This window comes from Choloepus didactylus, chromosome 3 (assembly GCF_015220235.1).
Source record: "Choloepus didactylus isolate mChoDid1 chromosome 3, mChoDid1.pri, whole genome shotgun sequence".
NCBI lineage: Eukaryota > Metazoa > Chordata > Mammalia > Pilosa > Megalonychidae > Choloepus > Choloepus didactylus.
Window position 1 is genome coordinate 75,963,129 of NC_051309.1, and position 26,295 is coordinate 75,989,423.

At 36.7% G+C, this 26,295-nt stretch overlaps 1 protein-coding gene across 5 annotated transcripts in view; it reads left to right on the top strand.

Annotated features, from left to right (window-relative positions):
• SLC4A4 (solute carrier family 4 member 4) overlaps window positions 1-26,295 on the top strand; it is a 442,709-nt gene that overhangs the window by 170,174 nt on the left and 246,240 nt on the right. For 4 of the 5 annotated variants that reach the window (XM_037829942.1, XM_037829943.1, XM_037829941.1 and 1 more), the window contains exons 4-5: window positions 6,574-6,709; window positions 24,621-24,781. In XM_037829942.1, the coding sequence (XP_037685870.1) occupies window positions 6,574-6,709; window positions 24,621-24,781 (297 nt within the window). Of the gene's footprint in view, window positions 1-6,341; window positions 6,710-24,620; window positions 24,782-26,295 lie in introns of those variants that run through there. The other variant, XM_037829944.1, reaches the window with a different exon arrangement.

The window sequence follows — 26,295 nt, forward strand, 5'->3', positions numbered from 1 at the left end:
TGTTTTCCTTCTATGCCCGTCTCCTCTCTGCTGGGCTGGCTGCTCTCAGAGTCTCTGGTGTCTGGCCTCAGTCTATCTATGGTTGGAGTTTGAATCAGTAGAATGAGTTTCCGATGAGAGCAGCCACTGCAATTCTCCCTTCTCCTTCCTGGAGCTGACAGCCCCTCCTCCCCCGGGACTGAGCCTGGCAGGGAGGGGCGCGGGTCCCCTGGCCGCAAAAACTTACAGATTTCGCTGATCTCAGCAGTTCCACGTTTTCATGAGTGTTGTATGAAGTATGCCCAAAGACAGATTGCTCTGTGGTGTCCAGTCCACGCAGTTCCTGGCTTTTTACCTACTTTCCTGGAGGAGTAACTAAAACATACAGCTCACCAGTCTGCCATCTTGCCCCGCCTCCGGATTGGCTTTTATAAAGGGAGTTTATTTGCTTACAAATTTACAGTGTGAAGGCCATGAAAATGTCCAAATTAAGGTATCAACACAAGCATACCTTCACTAAAGAAAGGCCAATGGCATCTGGAAAATCTCTGTTATCTGGGAAGGCACATGGCTGGGGTCTGCTGATCCTGGCTTGTGTTTCAGGTCCTTTCTCAGCTCCTGTGCATTCTTCAAAATGTTGCTCTTGGGGTGTTTTGTCCTCTCTTAGCTTCTCTGGAGCAAACTCTGGGCTAGTATCTCCAAAGTATCAACAAAAGTTTGCTTTCAGTGGCTGTCTCCAAAATGTCTGTATCAGCTGCAGGTAGCTGTGAGCTCCTTCTGTCTGAGCTTTTATAGAGCTCCAGTGAACTAATCAATACCCATGCTGAATGGGTGGGGCCACACCTCTATGAAAATAATCCAATCAGAGTTACCACCTACTGTTGGGTGGGTCACATCTCCACGGAAACAACCCAATCCAAAGGTTCCAACCTAATCAAGACTAAATACGTCTGCCCCCATAAGATTACATCAAAGAACATGACATTTTGGGGGACATAATACATCCAAACCGGCACATCTTCCTAGTCCCATAAATTCCTTGAAGACAGGGATCTTTTCTTAAATAATATATGGTGTCCTTTCAGCAAATACCACAAAGTATTACTTACACTAAAAACTAATCAATATTAATTCATTAAGTTATCAAATGGGAATGTAGAAATGTGTGCTATCATCAGTTGTAGCAGATGTTCCACACCATTTGCTGTTGTGTTGGTGGTGTGGTGGTGTATGGGAAATCTGTATTTTATGCGTGGTTGTTCTGTAAACCCACAATTTCTCTAATGTAGAGAAAAAAATGGGAGTCTAGAACTATATTCCAATTATTGTTAAGTATCAGAGTTTCCATTTTGTTACGGCATTATTATGATTTTCCCAGCCACCAGCCAAAATAGCAGAGGAACTATATAGCACAATATATACTGTTTATTCTTTCATTCATTCTCTTGTTCATTCATTCATCTATTCTTTTTGTGCAAGCTAGATGCCAAAGTTTAGGTAAGGGATGAACCAGATGGTTCACTTAGTAAAGATGTACAGCAATATACAGCAATGAATAAAACACAAAGCAGGTGGATATTACATGACTTCACTGAACTGCAGATTGTGTTGTGATCCCTCAGGGTAGGGAGAGATTGCTTCTGGCAGAGGGAAATAACTTACCTGAAGTGATCATTTTTTTATTTGTGACTTACTCAACACTAAAATGCTACTGTAGTTTGGTTTTTGCGCAGCTAATACAAAGAGAGATTAAAAGAAAGGGTAGAATAAGGCCAGTTTTCAAACATGTATTTTCTGTTTCAGAGTTCTTAATGTAAGCTTCCTTTTTATTTACTTAGAAATATCCAGGATCTATTTAGACCTATATAATTCATTAGTTTAATATTTAGAATGACTATTACGGGCATGATACTGTGTTGATTATTGAGGAGGGCACATAAAACACAGAACCTGTCTTCCAAGAATTTGGTGATCTAGTTGGAGAGAGAAGTCATATACACAAAACTTAGGAAATAATGAGCAAGCTCTTTATAAGCTGGTGTCTAAATGAGTACTGCAAGCGGAAAGTATTATGGTGGTTTCAATAAGGGAGGAGTGCAAGTTGCTGTGAATGATTATTATAGTATGTGGGAAAAGATAGAATTTTCAACTGGGCCTTGGAAGTTGAGTCAGATTTAGTTAGAGAGAGGGAGAAAAGAGTATTCTAGACAGAGAGAATAAGCAAGAATGAGCAAGTATGATCTGTCAGTTTCAAGACAATTCTGGATGGTTGCAGGAGACAATGTTGGACACAGACTGGGGGCAGAGTGACGTGAAAGGCAAGCTGAGAGGCTGTTGGCCCTGAGAGCCCCTGTGTGTTGTCATCTCATATGACATCCCTGATTGACAGATAATGGCAGCCCAGCGGAACTCTGACACCAAGTTCAGGCTCAGCAGGAATGAATGTGATGATGTGTGATTGTCTGCTCTGGATGCTGAGGGTGGGGTGTGGGGATGGCTAGCTGCCTTGCCACATATTTGCCATCCTTCTGGTAGGCAATTAGAATTTGGTAGGACTAGGTCTCTCTCTAACCCCTGCAGACCATCACGTTATCCTGCAGGTGCATACTGGTCAGAGATACCACGTTTTCCTATATCAGGAAATTCTACAGCCACTCAAAAAGCCCAAACACATTCTAACCAGAGCACAGTATTTAAGAAAACCACATACACAAAACAAGGCAGTTTAGTTAACTTTGCTTTGGTCTACAGACCACCTGTTTTGACAGAGGTGATTGGATTAATTTAACAGTTTCTCTCGCTCTTTCATATTTCATTAGGTTCTATTTTATGATGAAGCTAGGTCAGTTATTACTTAGAATCATGATCTATTCCTATGTAATACAGGTTTATTTTCTGTGAGGTTAAAGGGGTTTCATTCTTTTCCCCTTGTACTCTATTGTCTGTTTCCCAAAATGTAGTTTTGCCTTTTTGTTCTCATCATTGAAGCCACTTAAATCACTGACATCAAACATGCAGAACTTTTCCTTTTTTCTTTCTTTTCAACCTCTTTGTTTTCAACACACAGGGGCTCTCAGGGCCAATAGCCATGAGAACTTTTTTTGAGTTTTCTTTCTTTCAAGCTAGACAGGTTTTGCTAGTAAGGGCCAGCAATTTTAACTAATTCAAACTTTTTATTGTAGGTGCTAAAAAATCATTATCATTCCATATTTCAGATGGAGAAGTTGAGACCAGAGAAGTTAATTAATTTGTCTCAAGTCACACAGCTCATAAGTAGCAGAATTGGGATTCAAACTCAGGTAGTCTGGCTCCAGAGTCTATACTCTTAATCTCAAGGTGATGTTGCCTCTTGTATTTAGCCCTTTCACTGTCTGATCAGAAGTTACTAGAAAAATGAATTCCTGACATACTCAATAATAGAGACTCTTGCTCTACATATTTTTGTGTTAAGAGTGAGGTTAACATTTGAGAAGGGTATTTGCGAGCCACGAAGGATGCCTCTACTACAGATCGATATTTATGGTACCATTGCTATGCCCTTTTACCTCTAATCCTGCGAAAGCTGAGGGGAGGAACTGAGGAAATAAAATTACTAGTTTCTTAAGCAAGCTAGTTTATAATACATGATTTTGGAATTTTATCTGAAAATTATTTTGATACAGGTTTCTCAGAGGCATGTATTTAATAAATAAGAAAACTTATGAAGGTGCTTAGACCTGGTGCCTGGAGAGTAAGACCTGGAGGTAATGTTACATCCTTTTTCCATTCCATTTTGCAGAAGTCACTGTTGACTTGCTCTGTAATAAATAGTGAGTTGTGTTTTCCTCAACCGAGAGTGTTAGACCACAGAGAATGCTCTGTAGATCAGAGTGTCGCAGAGATGTATGCCCTGTTTATGCAGGAGATTCTGTTCTTCAAGCAGAAGTATTTTTTTTTCTTAACTCTGTTAGAGGTGGGGATAAATCCACATCATATCTTTAGAAATGGACAAAAAGTTGGTTTCTAAAAACCTAGACTTTTCCCTTCTAAAAGCTAGTTCTACCTCAGAGATTTTTGATGTTGAATATTGATAGTAAGTGAATCAAATTTGTGATTGTCAGTTGCAGAATTACTGTGATGACTAAAGTGACTAAATTTTTAGTGGTGTGAGTATGCTACCCCTCAGAAGTATTATCTGGGTTCCAGATTCTTCGCATCATTTCCTCACTGTCATGCCCTCCCTGGTCCCCTAAAATAACTACACTTCCCATTGCTTGATTGGAAATACATTGCAAATGTTTTTATACAAAAGACCTGAACTTCAGATTTTTTTCTTGCAGAGATAGTAAGAAATCTCAAAGCCATTTTTTTTAAATTATAGAAGTAAAGCACTCATTTTGTCCTGTATTAATATAAATTGATCATCTTTAATATTTTTCAAATACTTAGAGTTAGCAGATATTTTTCTTGTGTTTTGGTTAATGTACTAATTTTTAAATTCATTTAACAAACAATTAGTTAATGTTTATTTCCCCTACAAACATGTAAATTCAGTAAGAACGAGGATCTTTTTGTTGTTTGCTTTGCCTTAAGAGTCAGAAACAAACCCTGTTTAGAACATAGAAGGTGCACTTGTTGGCCAATACCCATTTTTGATTATCCATTTTTGTAAAATGTCACCTAGATTTATCATTAGGAGATAAAGAGACAACACAACTACATTTCTTGCTGTACGTGAACTGAATAACACATGTGCAGTGACCAATCACTGACAGATTTTGAAAGAGATGTTGTGATTGGTCACTTATGATACTCGTCTGTTATTTACATGATTAGTGGACTGAAGAGCTAGTTGTGAAGTTTGTACTTTATGCAGTTACAGTAATTGTACCATGCTAACTGAAATTTTAACTGTATTATAGGGGGGATTGGTGTTATTTAACTAAAACATGGTAGCTGAAATTCATAAACATTGGAAGTGTGCAAAGTGAGAGCTGCCTCAATTTCAGATTTTATTCTATGGATATGAATGTATTTTTTCTTACAAAATGGGATTGCTTTAGGTATATGATTTTGTAATTTTTTTTTTCATGTATTATTATATGGTTTAAGTGTCAGAAAACCGAACTCTTGACTTCATTTCTTATGAATGTATGGTATTTTACTGTGTAGTGATACCATAGTTTATTTAACCAATCCTCCTTTTTGGATATTTAAGCTTCTATTTTTCTCAATTGTATATAATGCTGCAGTGGTCATCTCTGCAGCCACGTCTTTGAGATACAGTTATTATTTACTTGGAGTGAATGCATGTTCAGTGTAGAATTGCTGGCTCAAAGGATATACATATTTTAAAAACATTCCCATAGTCTTCCAAATTGTTCCTCAGAAGATGTTCCCATTTAGACTGCTACCAGCAGTATAAATTGGTAGATGCTAGTTCATGTTTCCTATACCCATGCCGACATTGCACTCTTTTAATTTGTGTCATTTTAATAGGTAAACATGTATCTTTCTTTAATAGCTTTGATCACCAGATAGGTTGAATATTTTCATGTGTTTACTTGTAGTAAATGAATTTTGATCTAGAGAACTTTATTCTATCCTGTGTTACAGTAGTCTTTCAGATGATGGGGAGATTCTTGCTTTATTAGACTGTTGTACATATACTTCTACAAATGTATATTATATTCATATACACACACAGACCATATTCACATGTATGTACCATTCTTCGTTTGGTTCAGGGATTATAAAGAGTCTCTGTGGGGCTTAGTTTTGTAATGTGACCATCAGTTTTGAAATGCTTTTCTTTCTTTTTTCTTCTCTAAGAAAGAGAACAATAACCCATGACCTGGGGGAAATCCTCGTTAATTTTTCCTTATGTGATTTTCAGGAGACAGAGGTCAAAAGGAGCTAGTAGGGCATTCAATTATGTGCTTGAGTGTGTTGGAAATATTTTTTTAAGTTCAGGTGTACAATAATTTACTTGGGCTTGTTTTTCAAGTGCATGGAAGTGTGACTAAACATTTTTGTGTACTGCCATTATGAAAAGAAGAGGCCCCATCTTGTTAAATATTCCTTCATCAACTTTGTGGTTAGCCTGTTATGGGCAGTGAGGATTCTGCAAGGGCATGGGCTTTCAGCACTGGACAGAGGGAGGGTGAGTGGGAGGTGGAGGACTGGACGGAAGTCAGGATTGGGGTGCTTTGTTGCACCCTCCCACTGCTGTATGAAAAAGTGATTGGCTCAAACTGGTGTTCTGTCTAATAATTTTGGATAGGTCATAGGTGAGGAAGGAAGAGAAGTTGTGTGATTGGACCAGAGCTGTTGTAGGAGGGAAAAAGTTTCTTTGTCACGCATTGCACAGAATTGGAGCGCTGGTTTTCTGGAGTGGTGGAGAATTGAGATACAGTTCACAACTAAAGGAATAGAGAAGGGCTTTGATTTTCTTTTGACTTTAGGTTGGGGGTAAGGGAGGTTCAGGAAGAAAGATGTCCACTGAAAGTTTGGAGGGGAAGCTCAACAGCCTTGGGGAAACAGGAAAAGCCCCGAGCCACACTTTCCTTAGGGTGGTCCAGCTAGTGTTTAACCACAGTATTTTCACTTCTGCAGTCTCTCCTGCCGCAGAACGCATCCGATTCATTTTGGGAGAAGAGGATGACAGCCCAGCACCCCCTCAGCTCTTCACTGAACTGGATGAGCTGCTGGCTGTGGATGGGCAGGAGATGGAGTGGAAGGAGACAGCAAGGTGAGGCATGGCTGATTATGTATGGTACTGACCTGGGGAAACAATGGTAGGACAAGAAAGGTGTCTGTGAGTGCCTTTCTCTAGCCTTAGCAATTTGAATAGCTGATGAATGTAATGTTGGCTGGGAAAAGGAATAAAAGAATTCTATGTCTTCTTTTCTATTACACTGATGTGAATGGAGGGCACCCCTTGTTTCACTGCTGGAGCATGGTTTCATTGATCTCTGTTGATTTATAATGTTGACCTTTACAAGGAATTAGAAGTAAATCTCCATTCATAGCAAAATATTTTAAAGAGATGATAAACTCAAACATCCAAAGAGGATAGCCAAGAGAGATGTTTCCATGGTCTTTACATGCTATGTTTTCTTATGAGATCTTGTCTGACTCATTATCCCTACTCTGTTAGGTGGAAGGTTGTGAAGGCACTGATTGTTACCCATAAAGTTGCTGTTAAGCCAAGTAAAAACATATTATCTTTTAAATATACAGCTGAAATAAAGTCGGAAGTTCACCTGAATTTGGTGTTAAAAGACCCAAGTTTAATTTCAGACTCTGTCACCTGTTTTGTTGGCTGCATGACACTCAGAGCTTTGGTTTCATCATGAATAAAATATAGTAATAATGCCAACTACGTATAATACATATCTATGCTATATAAAATGTATAATATATATAAATGTACTATTATGCAATATATGTCTAATTATAGAATATATATGTATATACATCCATGCATGTGTGTCTGTGTGTGAATGGAAATGCTTTGTGAATTGTTAAGCATTATACATATATCTAAGATTTCATTAATTTCATGGTAACAGAGCTTTTCTTTATATACAGATTCAGATATATATTCCAGACTAAATCTTCTTCTGTGTCATTTAATAAATATGTAATATAAAGACTTTGATATAATGCAGTTATTGGTCTCTCATTGTACTCTCTACAGGAGTTTTCCAGGGTATTTCACTTTCACAAACAAATTAATGTTAAGATATGCCTTTTATAGCCTATAATTTAAATCAGATCAAATTCAATTCAACCAGTGTTCTTTGAATGCATACTATGTGTCAGGCAGTGTTTTAGGTACTGGGTGTATAGCAGTGAACCAAAGAAGCTCATACATATATCATGGTATTTTTTTGAAAAGTTTGGAGTGAGTTCAATCACTCATGGAAGAATGAGGCAATCCTAATTAGTATCTCAGATTGGGTTTAATAAAAATAGAGCAAAGAAAGTGGAAAGTCTTCTCCTGTGATTTTATAGTTGGAAAGAGATTTGCATCTGTTGTTCTGATTCTAGGTATGTCATTCAGGATTCAGAAGGAAGTAGTTTACCAGTTATGATCATAAGAGCAGATGAGCTGTAAAGAAGGACTAACTAACCCACTAGCCTTTCCTTTTCTGAATGAAAAATTTTTAAGAGTTAGAAGAAGAACTTTCATTTTCTGTTGTATTCCTTAAGAGTTTAATACATAATACCATTTATAATCAAATCTTCTTCAAGTTAGATTTTTCTGTAGTTTTTGTGTAGTTCCTCAGATTTATGCCTTATAGGTTTATGTATTTATTCTAATTTCCAAAATTTTAATACTACTTGAGGTTCATTTTGAGTAGGATTGAATGTCTTCATTTCTTTGGGATTGTTAATAGTGGAGAAGCTTCATAAATTAATTCAGTTGATCATGGTAAGGAATCTTTTATTCGTCACCAAGAATTTCTAGGTGGCTTAACCTTGTGGAAACACCTGCTTTTAAAAAGTTCAGTAAAACTCATGGATCATTTCATATGACTTAAATCATGCTCAGAAAAAAAAAAACAACATTATATTTCACTCCTGGTCCTCATAGTAGTATTTAGAAAAGAGGCCTAAACTTTTAGTTTTTTTCTTTCCAATTGTTGGATAGTTCTTCTTTTTCTAATATTCAGACACCTTCTACAGTGGGTCTTGTTTTTACTCTTCTGTTTGATAGTTTATTAATATGCTCTCCCTGTAATTAAAAAGCTTTCTATACCCATTTCCACCCTTCCTTATTTAGGGTTTTCCCTTGAAGCTCTTCCTTCTTTGCTCTTTTGGGGCTTCTTTCTAGGAATCAATAATTGCCTCTTATTTCCCTCTCTCAGCACCGATAACCTGTATACTAAAATTCCTTGATGAAGTGTACTTTTAGTTTATAGAATATCCTCCAAAAGAAGGGTTACCAAGCAAAAACTACTATTATTATCTACAGTGCATTTTTGTTTTCCTTTCTTCTGATAGGAAAATACAGGAAGAGAACTGTATTGGCACAGTACAGTTAAGCATTGGGGGATTTTGGTCTAGTCTTGACTTTGCTTCAACTAGCTATTTAACTTTGAGCAGATTACTAAGTCTCCCTGAGCTTGAGTTCTCCCTTCTATCAAATGAGGGTTGTATTGGACTGCATCTTCTCTAAAACCATGAATAGCTCTAATATTCTGCTCCTGTGTGTATACTGTTGAAGTTAGCTGTGACTAAAAGAGCCACTTTGATTTTTATTCTTATCTTGAAATTTTGTGTAAGCAGCTACCGTAGAGTAGTGTTCATGTGTAGTTTTCTGGTTTGTCTTTCATTCAAATGCAGATTATACTTTTTTAATGCAATTTTATTGATACATTCACACACCATATGATCCATCCAAAGAAAATAATCAGTGGCTCACAGTATCATCATATAGTTGTGCATTCACCACAATCAATTTTAGAACATTTACATTACTCCAAAAAATAAAAAAATAAAAATAAAAAAGAATACTCCAAACATCCCCTACCCTTTATCCCCCCTATTATTTATTTCTATATATTTTTTGTTTTTATTTTATTACTCATCCAAATGCGGATTATATTTTGTTTTACATGACCCCTGGCCCCAGAAAGATGGAGAGATCACACAGTTCATTGTATAGCTAATTCAGTGTTGAATGAGGTGGACATGATATTTTTAAGATTTGTAAGGATTAAGATGGTTTTGAATACTTTAAGATGTTTGGCAACTTTTATTTCCTTGGGAGCATGTCTCAGTTTGGTGATGTCATCAGTCCCAAAGAGACTACTACTGCAGTGGGAGTACATGCTGTGTTAGGGGGAGGCTGGCCAGGAATAAAAATAGTCACAGATAGTCTACACTTACAACTTCTCTTATATAGCACTTGTAACAATTGCTATTAATTAATTAATTGTGCATGTGATTATTATTTGCTATCTGTATTCTTCATTACACTAATTCATCTGAAGACAGGGTCCACTAAGTCTCTATTCACTGCTGCTTTCTCAGTGCCTTGCAGTGCTGACACATATGGGGGGCTCAATAAATATTTGTCAAATGTGTAATTAGTTGAGAACTGATTGCCTGAGAAACAAATGTTCTGAATATAAGACTTCCTTAGAAGTGTTAATTGACCAAAGCTGGAGTTCTTGATAATTCATGTTCTCTGACGGACAGACTGCTGGAGTGACAGACCCAGGGCACCAAGCACACCATTGATAGATGTATGTTTAAAAGAGGACCTATGTTTCAAGTTTCAAACTAATTCATCAATACTCTGATGCCATCTCCATTTATATCGCTAACCCAGACTTCTTTTGATTGCAATCTTCCATGGCTAACAGGCATCTCAAAGGTAACATGTTTAAAACTGAGCTCCTCATCCACCTGCCTCAGATCTGCAGTTTCCCGCATCTTAATAAACAACTCAATTCTAGTTGTTTGGGCCAGAAACATTGAAATCTTCCTTGACTCCTGTCTTTCTCTGCAACCCTTATTGATTCATTGGCAAATCCTATTTATTTTACCTTCAGAGATATCCAGATATCCAGAATCTTACCACATCTCGCATCCAGTACTGCTATAACCCTGGTCCAAGAAGCCACTATCAACTCCCACATAGATTAGTGCAAATGCCTGCTGATTAATTGGCCTCCCTGCATCTGTTATTACCCATCCCCCACTCCCTGCTCCCCAACATGAGCTATTCACCATGAACTCTTTGACCTCATTTACCTGTCTCCCACTTGATCATTCTGCTTGTGCCTCATTGGTCAGGCATGCTCCTGTGTCAGGGGCTTGGTATTTCATGTTCCCTTTCCTTGAAATGTTCCTGCCCGGTGCCCCCCAGAAGTATCTGTGTAGCTCATATCCCAACTTTCTTCATGTTTTTATTCAAATATTACTTTCTCAGTGGCTGCTCTATCTAAACTTGAAAACTTTCCCAGCACTCTATCCCCTGTTCTCCCTTATTTTTCTCCTAAGGACTTAATTACCATTTAGCGTATTATATATCTAGTTATTGTCTGTCTTTGCCCAATAGAATGAGCATTCCATGAGGGCAGGAATCTTTGGTTGTTTTGTTCACACTGTATTTCTAGCTACCTGGCACACATTCACCCCTCAAGAAATATGTGTTCACTGAGCAAATTAATAGAAAAATAGAATTTTAATTCTTAGTTTGCTTCTCCATCTAAGTCATGTTGAGAACTTTGGAGGTAGTTGTATCTACAGAAATGATGCAGATTTTCAGCAGTCTTTACTTCCTGTGATATGTTCTCCTTCAGAATGTTTGTTTCAAAATATTATTTTAATTATTTTTTGTTATAAATTATTATTTTTATTATAAATTTATTATTTATTATAAATTTTTATTTTTTACAGAAAAATCATGAAATACGTATGGGTACAGGATACCCATCTACACCTTATTATTAAAATATAGCATTGGTGTGCTACATTTGTTACAATAGATGAAAGCACAGTTTTATAATTGTATTGTAAACTATAGTCCGTGGTTTAATTTAGGATTCAGTGTTTCTGTTGTGCGGTTCCATGGATTTTTTAAAAAAACTTTTTATTCAATATCATAAATACAACCTAAAATTTCCCCTTTTAGCTGCATTCAAATACATAATTCAGTGCTGTTAATTATATTCATAGTGTTGTGCTACTGTTGACACCATCCATTACCGAAATTTTAAGCCTCAATTCCCTGTTCTCTACTCCACCACATATTCTAGCAACCCACAGTCTAGATTCTGCCTCTGTGAATGAGTTTGCTTATTCTAATTATTTCATATCAGTGAGATCATACAGTATTTGTCCTTTTGTGTCTGGCTTGTTTCACTCAATATGATGTCTTCAAGGTTAATCCATGTTGTTGCATGCATCAGGACTTCATTCCTTTTATGGCTGCATAATATTACATTTTGTGTATGTACCACATGTTATTTATCCGTTCATCAGCTGATGGACACTTGGGCTGCTTCTATGTTTTGGCAATTATGAATAATATTGCTGTGAACATTGGTGTGCAAATACATGTTTTGAGTTCCTGCTTTCAATTCTTTTGGGCATATATGCAGCAGAGGGATTGTATAGTATAGGTAATTCTATACTTAGCTTTCTGAGGAACTGCCACCTGTCTCCAACAGTGGCTGCACCATCTTACATTCCCACCGGTAATGAATGAATATTCCTATTTCTCCACATCCTCTCCAACACTTGAAATTTTCTATTTTTTTAATACTAGCTATTCTAGTGAGTGAGAAATGGTGTCTCATTATAGTTTTGATTTTTATTTCCCTAATAACTAGTGATGTTCATTATCTTTCCATGTGCTTTTTAGCCATTTGTATATCCTCTTTGGAGAAATGTCTATTCAAATCTTTTGCCCGTTTTTTAATTGGGTTATTTGTCTTTTTATTGTTTAGTTGTAGGATTTCTTTATATATTCTAGATATTAGACCCTTATCACATGTCGTTTTCAAATATTTTCCCCCATTAAGTAGGTTGCCCTTTCACTTTCTTGACCGAGTCCTTTTGCGCAGAAAAGTTTTGAGTTTTGATGTGATCCCAGTTATCTACTTCTTTCTCTTGTTGCTCATGCTTTGGGTGTAAAGTCTAAGAAACCATTGCCTAACACAAAGTGCTGATGATGCTTCTCTATGTTTGCTTCTAGGAGTTTTATAGTCCTGGTTCTTATATTCATGTCTCTGATCCATTATAAGTAGATATTTGTGTATGTTGTGAGGCAGGGGCTTAACTTCATTCTTTTGCAAATGGAGATCCAGTTTTCTTAGCACCGTTTTTTGAAGAGACTATTCTTTCCCAATTGAGTGGTCTTTGCCACTTTGTCAAAAATCAGTTGGCCATAAATGTGAAGGTTGAATTTTGAGCTCTTAATTTGATTCCCTTTGTCTATATGTCCATCTTTGTGCCAGTACTATGTTGTTTTGATTACTGTGGTTTTGTAATAAGTTTTAAGATTGGGAAATGTGAGTCCTCCAACTTTGCTCTTCGTTTTCAAGGTGGCTTTGGCTATTTGGGGCTCCTTACACTTTCATATAAATGTGATGATTGGCTTTTCCATTCTGCTGAGACGGTTGTTGGAATTTTAATTGGGATTGCATTTAAGCTATAAATTGCTTTGAGTAGAACTGACATCATAACAATATTTAGTCTTCTAATCCCTGAATATGGAATGTCCTTCCATTCATTTTGGTCTTCTTTGACTTGTTTTAGCATTGTTTTATAGTTGTCTAAGTCCTTTACATCTTTGGTTAGATTGATTCCTAGATATTTGATTCTTTTAGTTGCTATTCTAAATGGAACGTTTTTCTTGATTTCTTCTTCTGACTGTTCATTGCCAGTGTGTGGATGTTGATCTTGTACCCCGCCACTTTTCTGAATTTATTTATTGCTCTGGTAACTTTTCTGTGACTTTTTCAGTATTTGCTTTATATAAGATAATGTCATCTGCAAATAAGGAAAGTATTACTTCTTTTTTCCAATTTTGATGTTGTCTATTCCTTTTTCTTGCCTAATTGCTCAGCCTAGAACTGCCAGTACAGTGTTAACTAACAGTGGTGACAGTGGGCATCCTTGTCCTGTTCTTGATCTTATAAGGAAAGCTTTCAGTCTTTTACCATTATGTATGATGTTAGCTATGGGCTTTTCATATATTTCTTTTATCATATGAGGAAGTTTCCTTCTATTTCTAGTTTTTTAAATACTTTTATCAGGATGGGGTGCTGGATTTTGTCATATGCATTTTTTTGCATCAATTGAGATGACTGTTTTTTTTTTTTCCTTCATTCTGTTAATATTGTGTATTACATTAATTGATTTTCTTATTTTGAACCACCCTCGCATACCTGGGATGAATCCCATTTTGTCATGGTGTATAATTCTTTTAATGCGCTATTGGATTCACTTTGCTATTATTTTCTTGAGGATTTTTGCATCTATATTAATATGAAATATTGGTCTGTAATTTTCTTTTCTTGTGGTGTCTTTATCTGGCTTTGGTATGGAGGTGACATTGACCTTGTAGAATGAATTAGGGAGTATTTCCTTTCCTTCAAGTTTTTGGAATAGTTTGAGCAAGATTGGTGTTAATTCTTCTTGAAATGTTTGGTAAAATTCTCCTGTGAATCCAACTTTTCCTGGGCTTTTCTTTGTTGGGCTGTTTTTGTTTCTAATCCAATCTCTTTACTAGTTATTGGTTTGCTGAGATTGCTGAGATCTTCTGTTTCTTCTTGAGTCAGTGTAGGTAGTTTGTGTGTTTCTAGGAATTTGTTCTTTTCATGTAGTTTGTGTAATTTGTTGGCATACAGTTGTTCATAGTAGCCTCTTAAACTCTTTTTTATTTAAGTGGGTTTAGTAGTACTTGTCCCCCTTTTCATTCGTGGTTTTAGTTATTTGTATCATTTTTTCATTGTCTGTTTAGCTAAAGGTTTGTCAATATTATTGATCTTTTCAAACAACAAACTTTTGGTTTTGATAATTCTCTTGATTGTTTTTCAATTCTCTGCTTCATTTATCTCTGCTCTGATCTTTGTTATTTCCTTTTTTCCTTCTGCTCACTTTGATTTAGTTTGCTCTTCTTTTTCCATTTCTTCCAGTTTTGACATTAGGTCTCTGGTATGAACTCTTTCTTATTTTTGATGTAAGTATTTAGAACTATACATTTCCCTGTCAACACTGCCTTTGCTGCATCCCATAATTTTTGGTTTGTCATATTTTCATTTGCCTCAAGATATTTCCTAATTTCCCTTATTATTTCCTCTTTTAACCTGTTGGTTGTTTAAGAGTATGTTATTTTCTGCATTTGTGGATTTTCCATTTCTCCGTCTGTTATTGATTACTAACTTCATTCAGTTGTGGTTGGAAAAGACACACTATATTTTTTCAATATTTTTGAATTTATTTAAACTTGTTTTGTGACCTAAGATATGATCTATCCTGGAGAATGATCCATATGAAGTAGAGAAGAGTGTGTGTTTTGTTTGTTGTTGGATGACGTGTTCTAAAATGTATGTTAGGTCCGGTTAGTTCAAAGTATCATTCAAGTCTTGTATTTCTTTATTTATCTTCTGAGTATATGTTCTATCCATTATTGAAAGTGGTATATTCAGGTTTTCTGTTAGTGTAGATCTGTCATTTTCTCCCTTCAAATCTGTTAGAATTTGTGTCATACATTTTGTACCTCTGCTCTTAGGTGCATATATGTTTAAAATTGTTATACCTTCTTGTTGAATTAACTGCTTTATCAGTATATAATGACTGTCTTTGTTTCTTGTAATTGTTCTTTTTTAAATGCAATTTTGAGATATTTACACACCATATAATCCATCCAAATTATACAATCAGTGGCTCACAGAATCATCATATAATTGTACATTCATTGCCACAATCCATTTTATAACATTTTCATTACTCCCAAATAAAGAAAAACATAAAAATAAAAAAGAACACCCAAGACATCCCATACTCCTTACCCCCACCCTATTATTTATATATTTCTTTGTCTTTATTTTATTACTCATTTGCCCATACACTGGATAAAGAGTGTCAGTCACAAGGTTTTCACAATCACACCTTGTAACTGTTTTTGATTGAAGGTCTATTTTATCTGGCAATAGTATAGGTACCCCAGCTTTCTTTTGGTTATTAGTTGCATGGTGTTCTAGTTTGCTTTTGCTGCTGGAATGCAAAACACCAGAAATGGACTGGCTTTTATAAAGGGGGTTTATTTGGTTACACAGTTACAGTCTTAAGGCCATAAAATGTCCAAAGTAATGCATCAACAATCAGATACCTTCACTGGAGAATGGCCAATGGCATCTGGAAAACCTCTGTTAGCTGGGAAGGCATGTGGCTGGTGTCAGCTCCAAGTTCTGGTTTCAAAATGACTTTCTCCCAGGACATTCCTCTCTAGGCCGCAGCTCCTCTTCAAAATGTCACTCTCAGTTGCTCTTGGGGTGTTTGTCCTCTCTTACCTTCTCCGGAGCAAGAGTCTGCTTTCATCAGCCATCTTCAAACTGTTTCTCATCTGCAGCTTCTCTCTCAGTTCTTGGGTGTTCTTCAGAGTGTCCCTCTTGGCTGTAGCAAGCTCGCTCCTTCTGTTTGAGCTTATGTAGTGCGCCACTAAACTAATCAAGGCCCATGCTGAATGGGCAGGGCCACACCGCCATAGAAATTATCCAATGAAAGATCTCTCCCACAGTTAAGTGATCACATCTCCACGGAAATATCCAATCAAAAGTCTCCAACCCAATCAACACCTAATATGTTTACTGCCCACACAAGACTGCATCAAATATAATGGGGTTTGGGGGGACATAATACATCCAAACCAGCATATATGGTATAATTTTTTTTCCATCCTTTCATTTTCATCCTACTTATGTCTTTGATTTATTTACTGTGAGTCTCTTGTAGACAGCGTCTAGTTGGGTTATAGTTTTTATCTGTTCTGCCAATACCTGCCTTTTGACTAGAGAATTTAATCCATTTATGTTTTAGAGTCACTAGTGATAATGCAGACTTTCTTCTGCCATTTTTGCCATTTGGTCTTTGTAAGTCTTATATACCTTTTTTGTCCCTCAATTTTGCAGTTCATACCTGCTTTCCTTTTTTATTTGATTTTTTGTAACATTCCATACTGAGTCCCTTCTCGTTTTTGTCTGCATATATTTTTTCATATATTTGCTTTGTGGTTACCATGCAGTTAAAATTTAACATCTTAAATATGAAACAATCATATTTGATTTGATACCAACTTGACTCCAAAGGCATATACATACACTGTTCCATAGCTCCCTGTTCCCTAGCCTTTTTTTGTACTTGTTGCAAATTATATCTCTGGACATTGTATGTTCAAAACCATTGATTTGGTTTTATGTGTTTGCATTTTAGCATCTGTAGGAAGTAAAATGTGGAGTTACATACCAAAAATACAGTACAATAGTACTGGCATTTGTAATGACCCATGTTGTTACCTTTATTGTAGGTCTTTATTTCTTTATGCCATTTTATTCCTTTCCTTTCAGTCTGAAGAACTCCCTTTAGCATTGCTTTTAGGACAGGTCCAGTAGTGATGAACTCTCTCAGCTTTTGGTATCTGTGAATATCTTAATCTCTCTCATTTTTAAAGAAAGTCTCACTGGATTTAAGATTCTTGGTTGGCAGTTGTTTTCTTTCAGCACTTTAAGTATTTCAACCTTCTACCTTCTTGCCACCATGGTTTCTGATGAGAAGTTGGCACTTAATCAAATTGTGACTCCCTTGTACAAAACATGTTGCTTTTCTATTGCAGCTTTCAGAACTCTTTCCTAGTCCTTTGCATTCAACAATGTGATCAATATGTGATAGGACCTGTTTTTCTTCAAGTTTATTATCCTGTTTAGTGTTTTCTGGGCTTTTTGGATGTGCATATTCATGTCTTTTGCTAAGTTTTGCAGGTTTTCTGTCATTATTTCTTTGAATATTCCTTCTGCTCCTTTCTCTCTTCTCCTCTGGGGCTACCATAATGCTTGTATTGGTATGCTTGATGCTGTTCCAGAGGTTTCTTAGGCTATTTTAACTTTTTATAATTCTTTTTGTTTTCTGCTCCTCAGCTTGACTAATTTCAATTGTCTTGTCTTTGAGTTCACTGATTTTTCTTTTGCCAGCTCCAATCTGCTGTTGAAATCCTCCTGGGAATATTTCATTTTAGTTATTGTGGTCTTCAACTCCAGTAATTCTGTTGGGTTCCTTTTTAAAATTTCTATCTCTTTTTAAGATTTTCATATTGTTCATTCACTGTTTTCCTGATATCCTTTAGTTCTTTCTCTGTATTTTCCTTCATCTCTTTGAGCACATTGAAGTTCATTTTTTAAAAGCTTTTGTCTGTCATCTCCACAGTTTGGTCTTCTTCATTGGTGTTTTCTGTATTTTTACTCTCTTCCTTTGGATGGTCCATCATTTCCTGTTTCCTGCTGTAATCTTTTGTTGCACACTGTACATTTTAATATTTTGAAATGTTAACTCTGGGATTTATTTCCTTGTATGCATGTTTCATGAGCTTACACACAGCTGGTGATATGACAGAGGTTTTCTTGAATGTCAGCCCTCCTACCAGGAAGTTTTGCCCAAGGCAAATGCAAAGTGCAGGTCCTCCCTGTCTTTTCTGGGCCTGTGTCTTGTCCTGGGTTGTGCTTGCTAGTGGCTTAGGAATTCCCCTGTTTAAAGGAGTTTGAATGCCCCCTCTCCTTCCCTAGGAGACCTATCTTCTCCCTTTCCTGGTTTTCTACTGTAAGACTTAAAGCAGGTAAGCCTTTCCCCCAGCCACCTGCCTCAGTTATTTCTTACACTACTTCCGTTGTTTCAGGCTGCTTTTGTCAGGAGGGCAAATTCCGGGAGGGGGATTTGGGAGAGGAGTTTCCCAAGTCAGTCTTTTCCTGCTGGACCAAGGCCAGGGACCCACAAAAGGAGTGCTGCCTGCCTCCAAACTTACCTGGAGAGGGGATGAGGGAGGACTCTGGAAGGGTGTCGGGAGCTTCTTCCATGGCTCCCTAACATTGCGCTTCCTTGAACTTCCCAGCAAATGCAGCCCTTCAGCTGTCCTCTGCAGCTCTGAGTAAGCATGCTGTCTTTAAGTTTCCTCTGCTGCCTTTGTGTGGGGCAGGTTGGAACAATGGCTGCCCTAGAGCTGGGTGTTTCATTTGGCTAATGCTGCCATTATGCAAAATACCAGAAATGGGTTGGCTTTTATAAAGAGGGTTTATTTGGGAGGATGGCCAGTGGCATCAGGAAAACCTCTGTTAGCTGGGAATGCATGTGGCTGGCGTCTACTCCAGAGTTCTGGTTTCAAAATGGCTTTCTCCCAGGAAGTTCTTCTCTAGGCTGCAGCAGCGAGCTCCTTCTGTCTAAGCTTCTTATATAGGGCTCCAGTGATTTAATTAAGAGCCACCCAGAATGGGCGGGTCCCTATCTCCATGGAAATTATCCAGTCAGATGTTTCACTCATACTTGGGTGGGTCACATCTCCATGGAAACAGCCTAATCCAAATAGTCCAACCTAATCAACACTAATACATCTACCCCCATAAGATTGCATTAAAGAATATGGCTTTTTCTGGGGGACATAATATATACAAATCAGCACACTGGGGCACCAGTAATCAGAAGTCAGTCTTCAAAAGCCATGATTTGCAGTTGGCCCAGTCCCATCTTGGATCTTGGGGAAGTGGATTTTTGTTCCTTTGTGGTATCGGCAAGTATGCTATGGGTATACCCCATGGCAGCCTACCCCTAGAGTGGGCCACTGTGGGGAGAGGGCAGTTTACAGGTATTTATTGTAATTTACCATCCTCTTCTTCTCCCCCCTTCCCATGCTGCTGTACAGTGTTCTGCTGGCCTCTGGAGTTTCAAAGTAGTTGTTTCACTTAGTTCTTGCCTGTCTAATAGCTGTTCTGGTGGAGGGACTGATTCCTGGAACTTCCTACTCCACCATCTTTCCACACTCCCCAGAATGTTTTTGTAGTAATTTCTGACTATCATTATGTCCAGTTTCCAGACATGATAGTTTTTTCGTACTAAAATTCTCAAACTAATAAATGTTTAATGCTTAGAAGGGATTAATTTTATACATGAAGATGTGGCATGAATGTTTTTTATGACTAACTTAGGAACTTGAGAAGTCTCAACTTTTCAATGAAAAGCCAAATTGATAGATTATTTTACTCCATAGAGCAATAACCCACCAGACCCCTGTAGTTTAATGTAGGTTCTAATGTGTGCCCACACCTAGAGAACACAATCCTACCTCTCCTTCCCCTTTTAAGTTTTGATACTTTTCAGTTGGCTTGTGATTTGATTTGACCAAGAATATTCTATCTTGAGTCTCACTATTTCTGCTGTTTGACTCCTACTTCAGGAATTTCAGGTTAGCTGTGTGCCTCAATAAGGTGTTTTATTTCAGTAATAAGAGAGCTGTCCCCATTTACACCTTGGAAAGCACTGTAGTCATGTAAAACTGTGAACAAGAGAAATCTTTATTTATATGAAGCATGAAGTAACAGCTAATTCTACCACCTTCCTTTTCACATTTTTTTTCCATTTCCTAAAAGTTAGAACATTGAATTTTCAGTGGCTTTTCCGCCACTTTTCCGCCATAGAGAATAAATGGAACACGGTGCAAAGGTGGAAGTATCAGATCTGAGAAATGTATATGATCAGTGGAATGGCAGTGAATGTTACTATTTTTAAAAGGGTCCTTCTGAATATTTGGTCATTTTTAGAATGATGACTTTCAATACTGTAGCAATAACTATGATGGAATCATTTGTATTGGTGAAGATGCTTTTGTTCCTCATTAAGAATTTCTAGGTGGCTTGGTGTTAGCTAATAGGTTCATAAAGCAAACTGGAAAAGAGTAAGATATGGTCCAGCTTTGGGGATGATCAAATCCAGGAGGAAGGGACTTTTTCCTTTTAGTCAGGGATGTCTCTGCAAAAATGATTGTCGGCTTTCTGTTTTCCTTTGCCTAATTTTCAGATGGGCAATTCTGGATCTCACCACTGTTATGTGATATATATGTTAACGATCACTCTCCCAGTGTGATTCAGACTGCACTGCCAAACCTGGAGGTAAAGGAAAGGAAAGCCATCACAAGTTTCAAAAAACACAACAAGTTAACAAAGAAATAGGGCATTGATGTTTCGCTTCCACCCAGAAAGTACAAATGAACACTCATCTGAGTTTCTAACTTGGCTGATTAACCCAGTTTACCTCTGTAAAACCTGATTTCAGATATGCCCCTAAAACATTAACATGTGCACTCACCCTGTGGTTTTGGAGACAGAACATCCTCTTCCCAATTCTATACTAACTTTTGCATCTTTTCCCTGCTGGACTACAGTTAAAAGACTGTGATTACTTTGGAAAATGCTATTGTAAGCCAAGTTTTTTTTTTTTTTTTTTTTTTTTTCCTGTAAGAAAGGCTAAAGGGAAAGAAATTTAATCTAGGTAATTATATGTAGTTGTATATATTGTTTTGAAATAACTTTTGCTGTTGATCGAGAAAATCAAGAATTCTCCTTAAAACCTCATTTATCCCAGATGTGCACTAGCAATGGCTTCTTTTGTGTGTTATGAGGTAGTTAGTAATTAGCAAGAAATTTATTTTCATTTTAATAGTTTTGTGTAGTTGGATTATATTCCAGTACCAAGGTCATACCTATTTTCTACTGGAAAATTGGAATGTTTTTAAGTTAGAGGTCTCGTTTTTTCCTAATTATATTTAGTCAAAAGATTGGAAAGTTGAAAAAATCAGTGATTCCCAGTGAGCCTTCTGTTTATTCAACAAATGAGTAAAATGCTGTTTAGTTGGCAGTCACTTGAAGTGCATTTAACTGAAAAGTATTTTATCATTTCTTCGAATGAATCTTGGAAAAAATAAACTTCATCTAATAAACTCATCCTCCAAAGTTTCAGCAGTTTTGTAATTGCAAACATTTAAAAAGTCACTTTCTGATAATTTTCCTATAACATGGCAAGTACTGAGACAAAAAGAAATGTAGGAAAGTTACAGCAAATATATGGTTCTTCATACTTATTGCAAAGGGTAGATAGTGGCTTTTATTGTACCCTGAGGTAAAAATGTCTGGATTTTTTGATGTAATTATATGGTTCTAAAGCACCTTTACAAATTCATTGGCACTTGAATAGGCTGAACTTTGATAGCTTTGCCTTAGCCTTTTCTTTAATGGATTCTGATTTGAACTGATTAGTGTTCAGTTTTTTTTCCAAGTTTGTCCTTGATCTGTGAGAGGGATGACAGTGGAGGATAACATGGAGTTTCTGAAATGAAAACTTCCTGCAAACAATCTGTTTAAATGGGCATACCATTATTTTACGCCAAAATGCATATGTTGGAAATATAATCAGTTCCTTGAACAATTACAAGCAATACATTTTAAAGGAATTTAATAGGAATTACCCCTGAGCTTTCCTTATGCTGTTAGCTATGCTTTAATGTGACATCATCACAACATTAAATATTTACTGAACTCACAATGAAATAGATGCTAAACTGAGCTGTGAGATAATCCTTATCCCTTAGGGGCTAAGATTCTAAAGAACTGGCTAGTTTCTAGACTTTACATTTACATTCCTTTGTGGCTAAATCTTGACCTAAAGGACTGTTGTAGTCCAGGAAGGTGAGTAATGCTATTTCTTAAATTCAAGTTAGTTGTTATTTATGATTTATAAATGTACTTTAAAACTTGTTCATGGTTATATTTAATTCCAGTAAGGTTGATTACAATACAAAATATGGAAAGGAAATTAAAAAAAAAAAACAAAAAAAAAAAAACTGGCCACAAAAACGAATGCTGTGATTTTGCTTCTTTTTCTTTAAAGAAAAAAAATTTGACTTTTATTATTTGGAGAGTTGAAGATGATGGCAGAAAATAGCCATTGTTGCATCCTCTGTGTAAGTGAAACTTAGTTTTCTCTTGAGGAATGGGTTTGACAACTAATAGAGGTGGAAGTCCATTAAGTAAAGATACTAGGGATGTGAAGGCTATCTAAAATATTCACCCTTGCTGAGTTTCTAGCTGACCTTGTCATTCATCTTGGTTGGCTTATATTTTATGTCCCAAGATTCTTATCTCTCAGCTGGTTGTTAATAAGAATACTCTTATGAAAAACACAGTCACTGCATTTTTTTAGATTATATAATATGTATAATCTAAAAGGAATTATATAATATGTAACCCTGACTTGATTTTATATGCCTTGGAATCTTCTATCTACTAGTGTGCTATCTTGAGCAATAAATTATAACAACAAACATGGTTAGAGATTCTTTGAGCTATCTTCTAAAGAAGATAACAGTGTTGATGTTATATATTATATAAAATGATTACTCTCAAATGACCTTTTATTAAACTCATAGGATTCTGTAAAAGTATGATATAAAATTGCCATTTTTCTCCTGTTTCCTTCTAGTTCTGTGAAAAACTACTAATTTGAAAACACACACACACACACACACACACACACACACACACACTAAGATTAAGGGTCTTTCATTCTTTTTTGGAGTTTCTCAGCCACTTTTGTAGAGATAAACAAAGTTCAGTTCTGAAGTTCTAGAACTTTTTTGGTGGTGTTGTAGACTTTTTAACTTGTTAGGAAAACACGTAAAAATCCCCATCTCCTACATTTTGGGGATTCAGCGGGGAGTGGAATGGCCTTAGAATTGAGGATGAGGTTGGGGACAAGGCTTCAGTTGACATGCAGGAGTTGCCTGGCAGTGAGAGGTTTCCTGGGAGCCTGGAGGGAAAGTCTTTGGATTTGGCTAAAATATTTCCTAAAATATTTCTGAATCATTATGTGTGTGGGCTTAATTAACATTCTAAATTCTTTGACATTGTGGCTGATCTCTTGCTCTGTTTTCACTCCTGGTTCTACTAATGTGTTTTTTTTTTCCTCCTCTGGGGGTGGTTGGCAGTCTATAAATAATACCTAATGTAGAGCTTAGCCTGATCTCTGCCCTTTGTTCTCATCTTTAGTGAGTTAGATGAGTGGTTAGCTTTTTCTAGGAAAACATTTTTCAATCATTAAACCTTTGGGTGAAGAATGTTGCAAAACAAATTTTTAGCCTCCTCTTTGTCTTTTACAATATCTTTCAGAAGATTTGAAGTGAGAGAAAGAAATATTTTTGTTTGGGTCATGATGAATAGCAAGCTGATGAAGCTTTTTTGGTTTCCTTTGACAATGTAGAATCTATATGTGTAATATGTGATATAAAGGCTGTCAAAGCTTTGCTGTCATTTCCTTTAAACTTTTTTATTATGTATTGCTAAATTATCAAAATGTCTGGAAATCTTAGAAAGCAGTAGTTATGAAAAGAGGTTTGTTTGTCCTAATATTAAAGTTAATAGATCTGTTATCAGAATAGATCTGTTGTTTACTGAACTTATATATTTTTAAACACAATGTGGAGCCACCCTTGAAGGGTAAAGCATCTATTAGAAACTCAGTGAAAGAGGAACATGTGTCAGCCAACAAATATGTATATTAATAAGATACAACACTCCTACATGCTGGCCCTCTTTAAGCTTTAAAAAGTGATACCTTACATTCATTTGACCACTTCACACACCATGCTTTTCAAAAATTTAAGATAAATGTTGGTTCATCACTGATATTCCACCTTATGTATACTTGCCTTATGGAGTCAACAGAGTTCTCACAATGGTGTTTATTTTTACACATTACAGTCTTTATCCACAGTGAGAATTTTGAAATGGATACTTTTTCTACCTTATTTTAAAAATTTTAACTAATAAGTCCTTAGGATTTCGTGGTTATGTATAGACAGACATGAAACCAAGGTTGCTTTGGCTCCTTGAAGTTTGCCTTCTAAAACATTAGGGGAGGAAGAGATCTAGCTACTCTGCTTGATGTATTTATAACGGTAATATAATTAACGATATAATAAGCTTTTAAAACTCCACAAAAGGAGACATTTTGGAAGTGCTAATGGGGGTGGAGATAGAGAGGTTGATGTTGCTATTTCCAGAGTAGGTAAGAGTACTTTTAATTGCTGTTCACTAATCTCTTCTCAGGTGGATTAAGTTTGAAGAAAAAGTCGAACAGGGTGGGGAGAGATGGAGCAAGCCTCATGTGGCCACGTTGTCCCTTCACAGTTTATTTGAGCTGAGAACATGTATGGAGAAAGGATCCATCATGCTTGACAGGGAGGCTGCTTCTCTCCCCCAGTTGGTGGGTAAGTATAATGTTCAAGTTCCTGTCATTTCTTTAGCTTTACCTAACCGAGTCTCCATCCTTCCAGGTGACTTCTGGTGTAAGCAGAGTTGAATAGTCTATAACATTTATTCTTTTTTATATTATAAAACTAGTGTAGTTTTGCAGAAAATTTGGAAAATACAGAAAAATACTGAGAATAAAATAAAAAACCCTCTACCTACCTCCATCTAGTCATAGCCATGGTTAACATTTTGGAATTTTTTCTTCCAGTTTTGTTTCTCAATCTTCACTTTTATCAATTTCATTTTTGACATTATTTTTTGTTGCAATTGGGATCATATTGTGTATGCGCAGCTTTGTATTCATTTATTTCACTTGTTAGCATAAGATTAATATGTTGAATAGACTCCCCAACTTACTTGGTTACATTGGACTGGAAGTCTGCACAATAGATTCTTAGAGCTCTTTGACTTGAGACATTGCACTGAAATTCTCTGGATCTGTTTCATCACCTGCAAAATAGGGTTTAAATCTTTTGAAAGGAGGGGATTAGTCTAGATGCTGGGTTTGGGCTGATTTTGTAGGTGGAAGTCAACCCCCTTTAGTGGTGTATAGAGAAAGGTTATGTGGAGCAGGAAGCTAGCAGGAAACGGTGTGTGGGTTAGTGACTGATTTGGGTCACAGTGATGTTGAGTGTCATTTGTATAACCACCAGCAAGTCACTTTGCCTCATGCTGATGGGCAGATTTGATATCTTTTGGAGTTAGTGTTGTGTGAATTGAATGCTAGCACATCATTTTGAACACCTTGGACACATATCACTAAATTCCAAACAGGAGTGGTTGCTTAAGCTTTCTAGCAAGAGCCTGGCCTAGAGTGCCTTATTACCATTCGGCTCCATTTGTACTGAAGATCAGGTTTCCCTCAAAAAGAGGTGCAGAGGCTCTACTTGTTATTGCTGGGAAAATTATAAACAGGTTCCCACTGGACCCACAGAGAAGATTGCACTTTCCCAAAGGGTTCCAGTGCACCTATCCTGGGATTGTGGGGAAGAAGATGTGGACTGTGGCCCTGTAGAAAGTGACTAATAAAACATTCCTGTGTCATTTCAGACTTACTACAAAATTTCTTTGTGTATCTGTAGACAGAAGGCAAGTTTATGCATCTGTGCCTTTATAGACAATGGGAAAGGTACAGCATTCATGTTGGAAGAAAAGATTTGTTGTCAGACGAGTCATATGTGTGGCATATATGTCTGATTCTTCTTTAGAAATCCTGTTAATCAGATTTGCAGAGAAGCCCTACACCTCTCAGGCATCTGAGTTCCTTAAGGTGCAGTGGAAAGAAGGGCGAAGCACTAATGTGAATATACTGGAAAGACAGAATTAATTAGTTCATGGGTTTATTCAGCAGTGCTGCATATGTTTCTACAACGTGCCAGACACATTTTAGGTCCTGGATTTAGGTTTTCAAATCTAGCATTTTGTAAATGGGTAAGTTAAAAATGTACATCCACATAGGTAGCTAAATAGT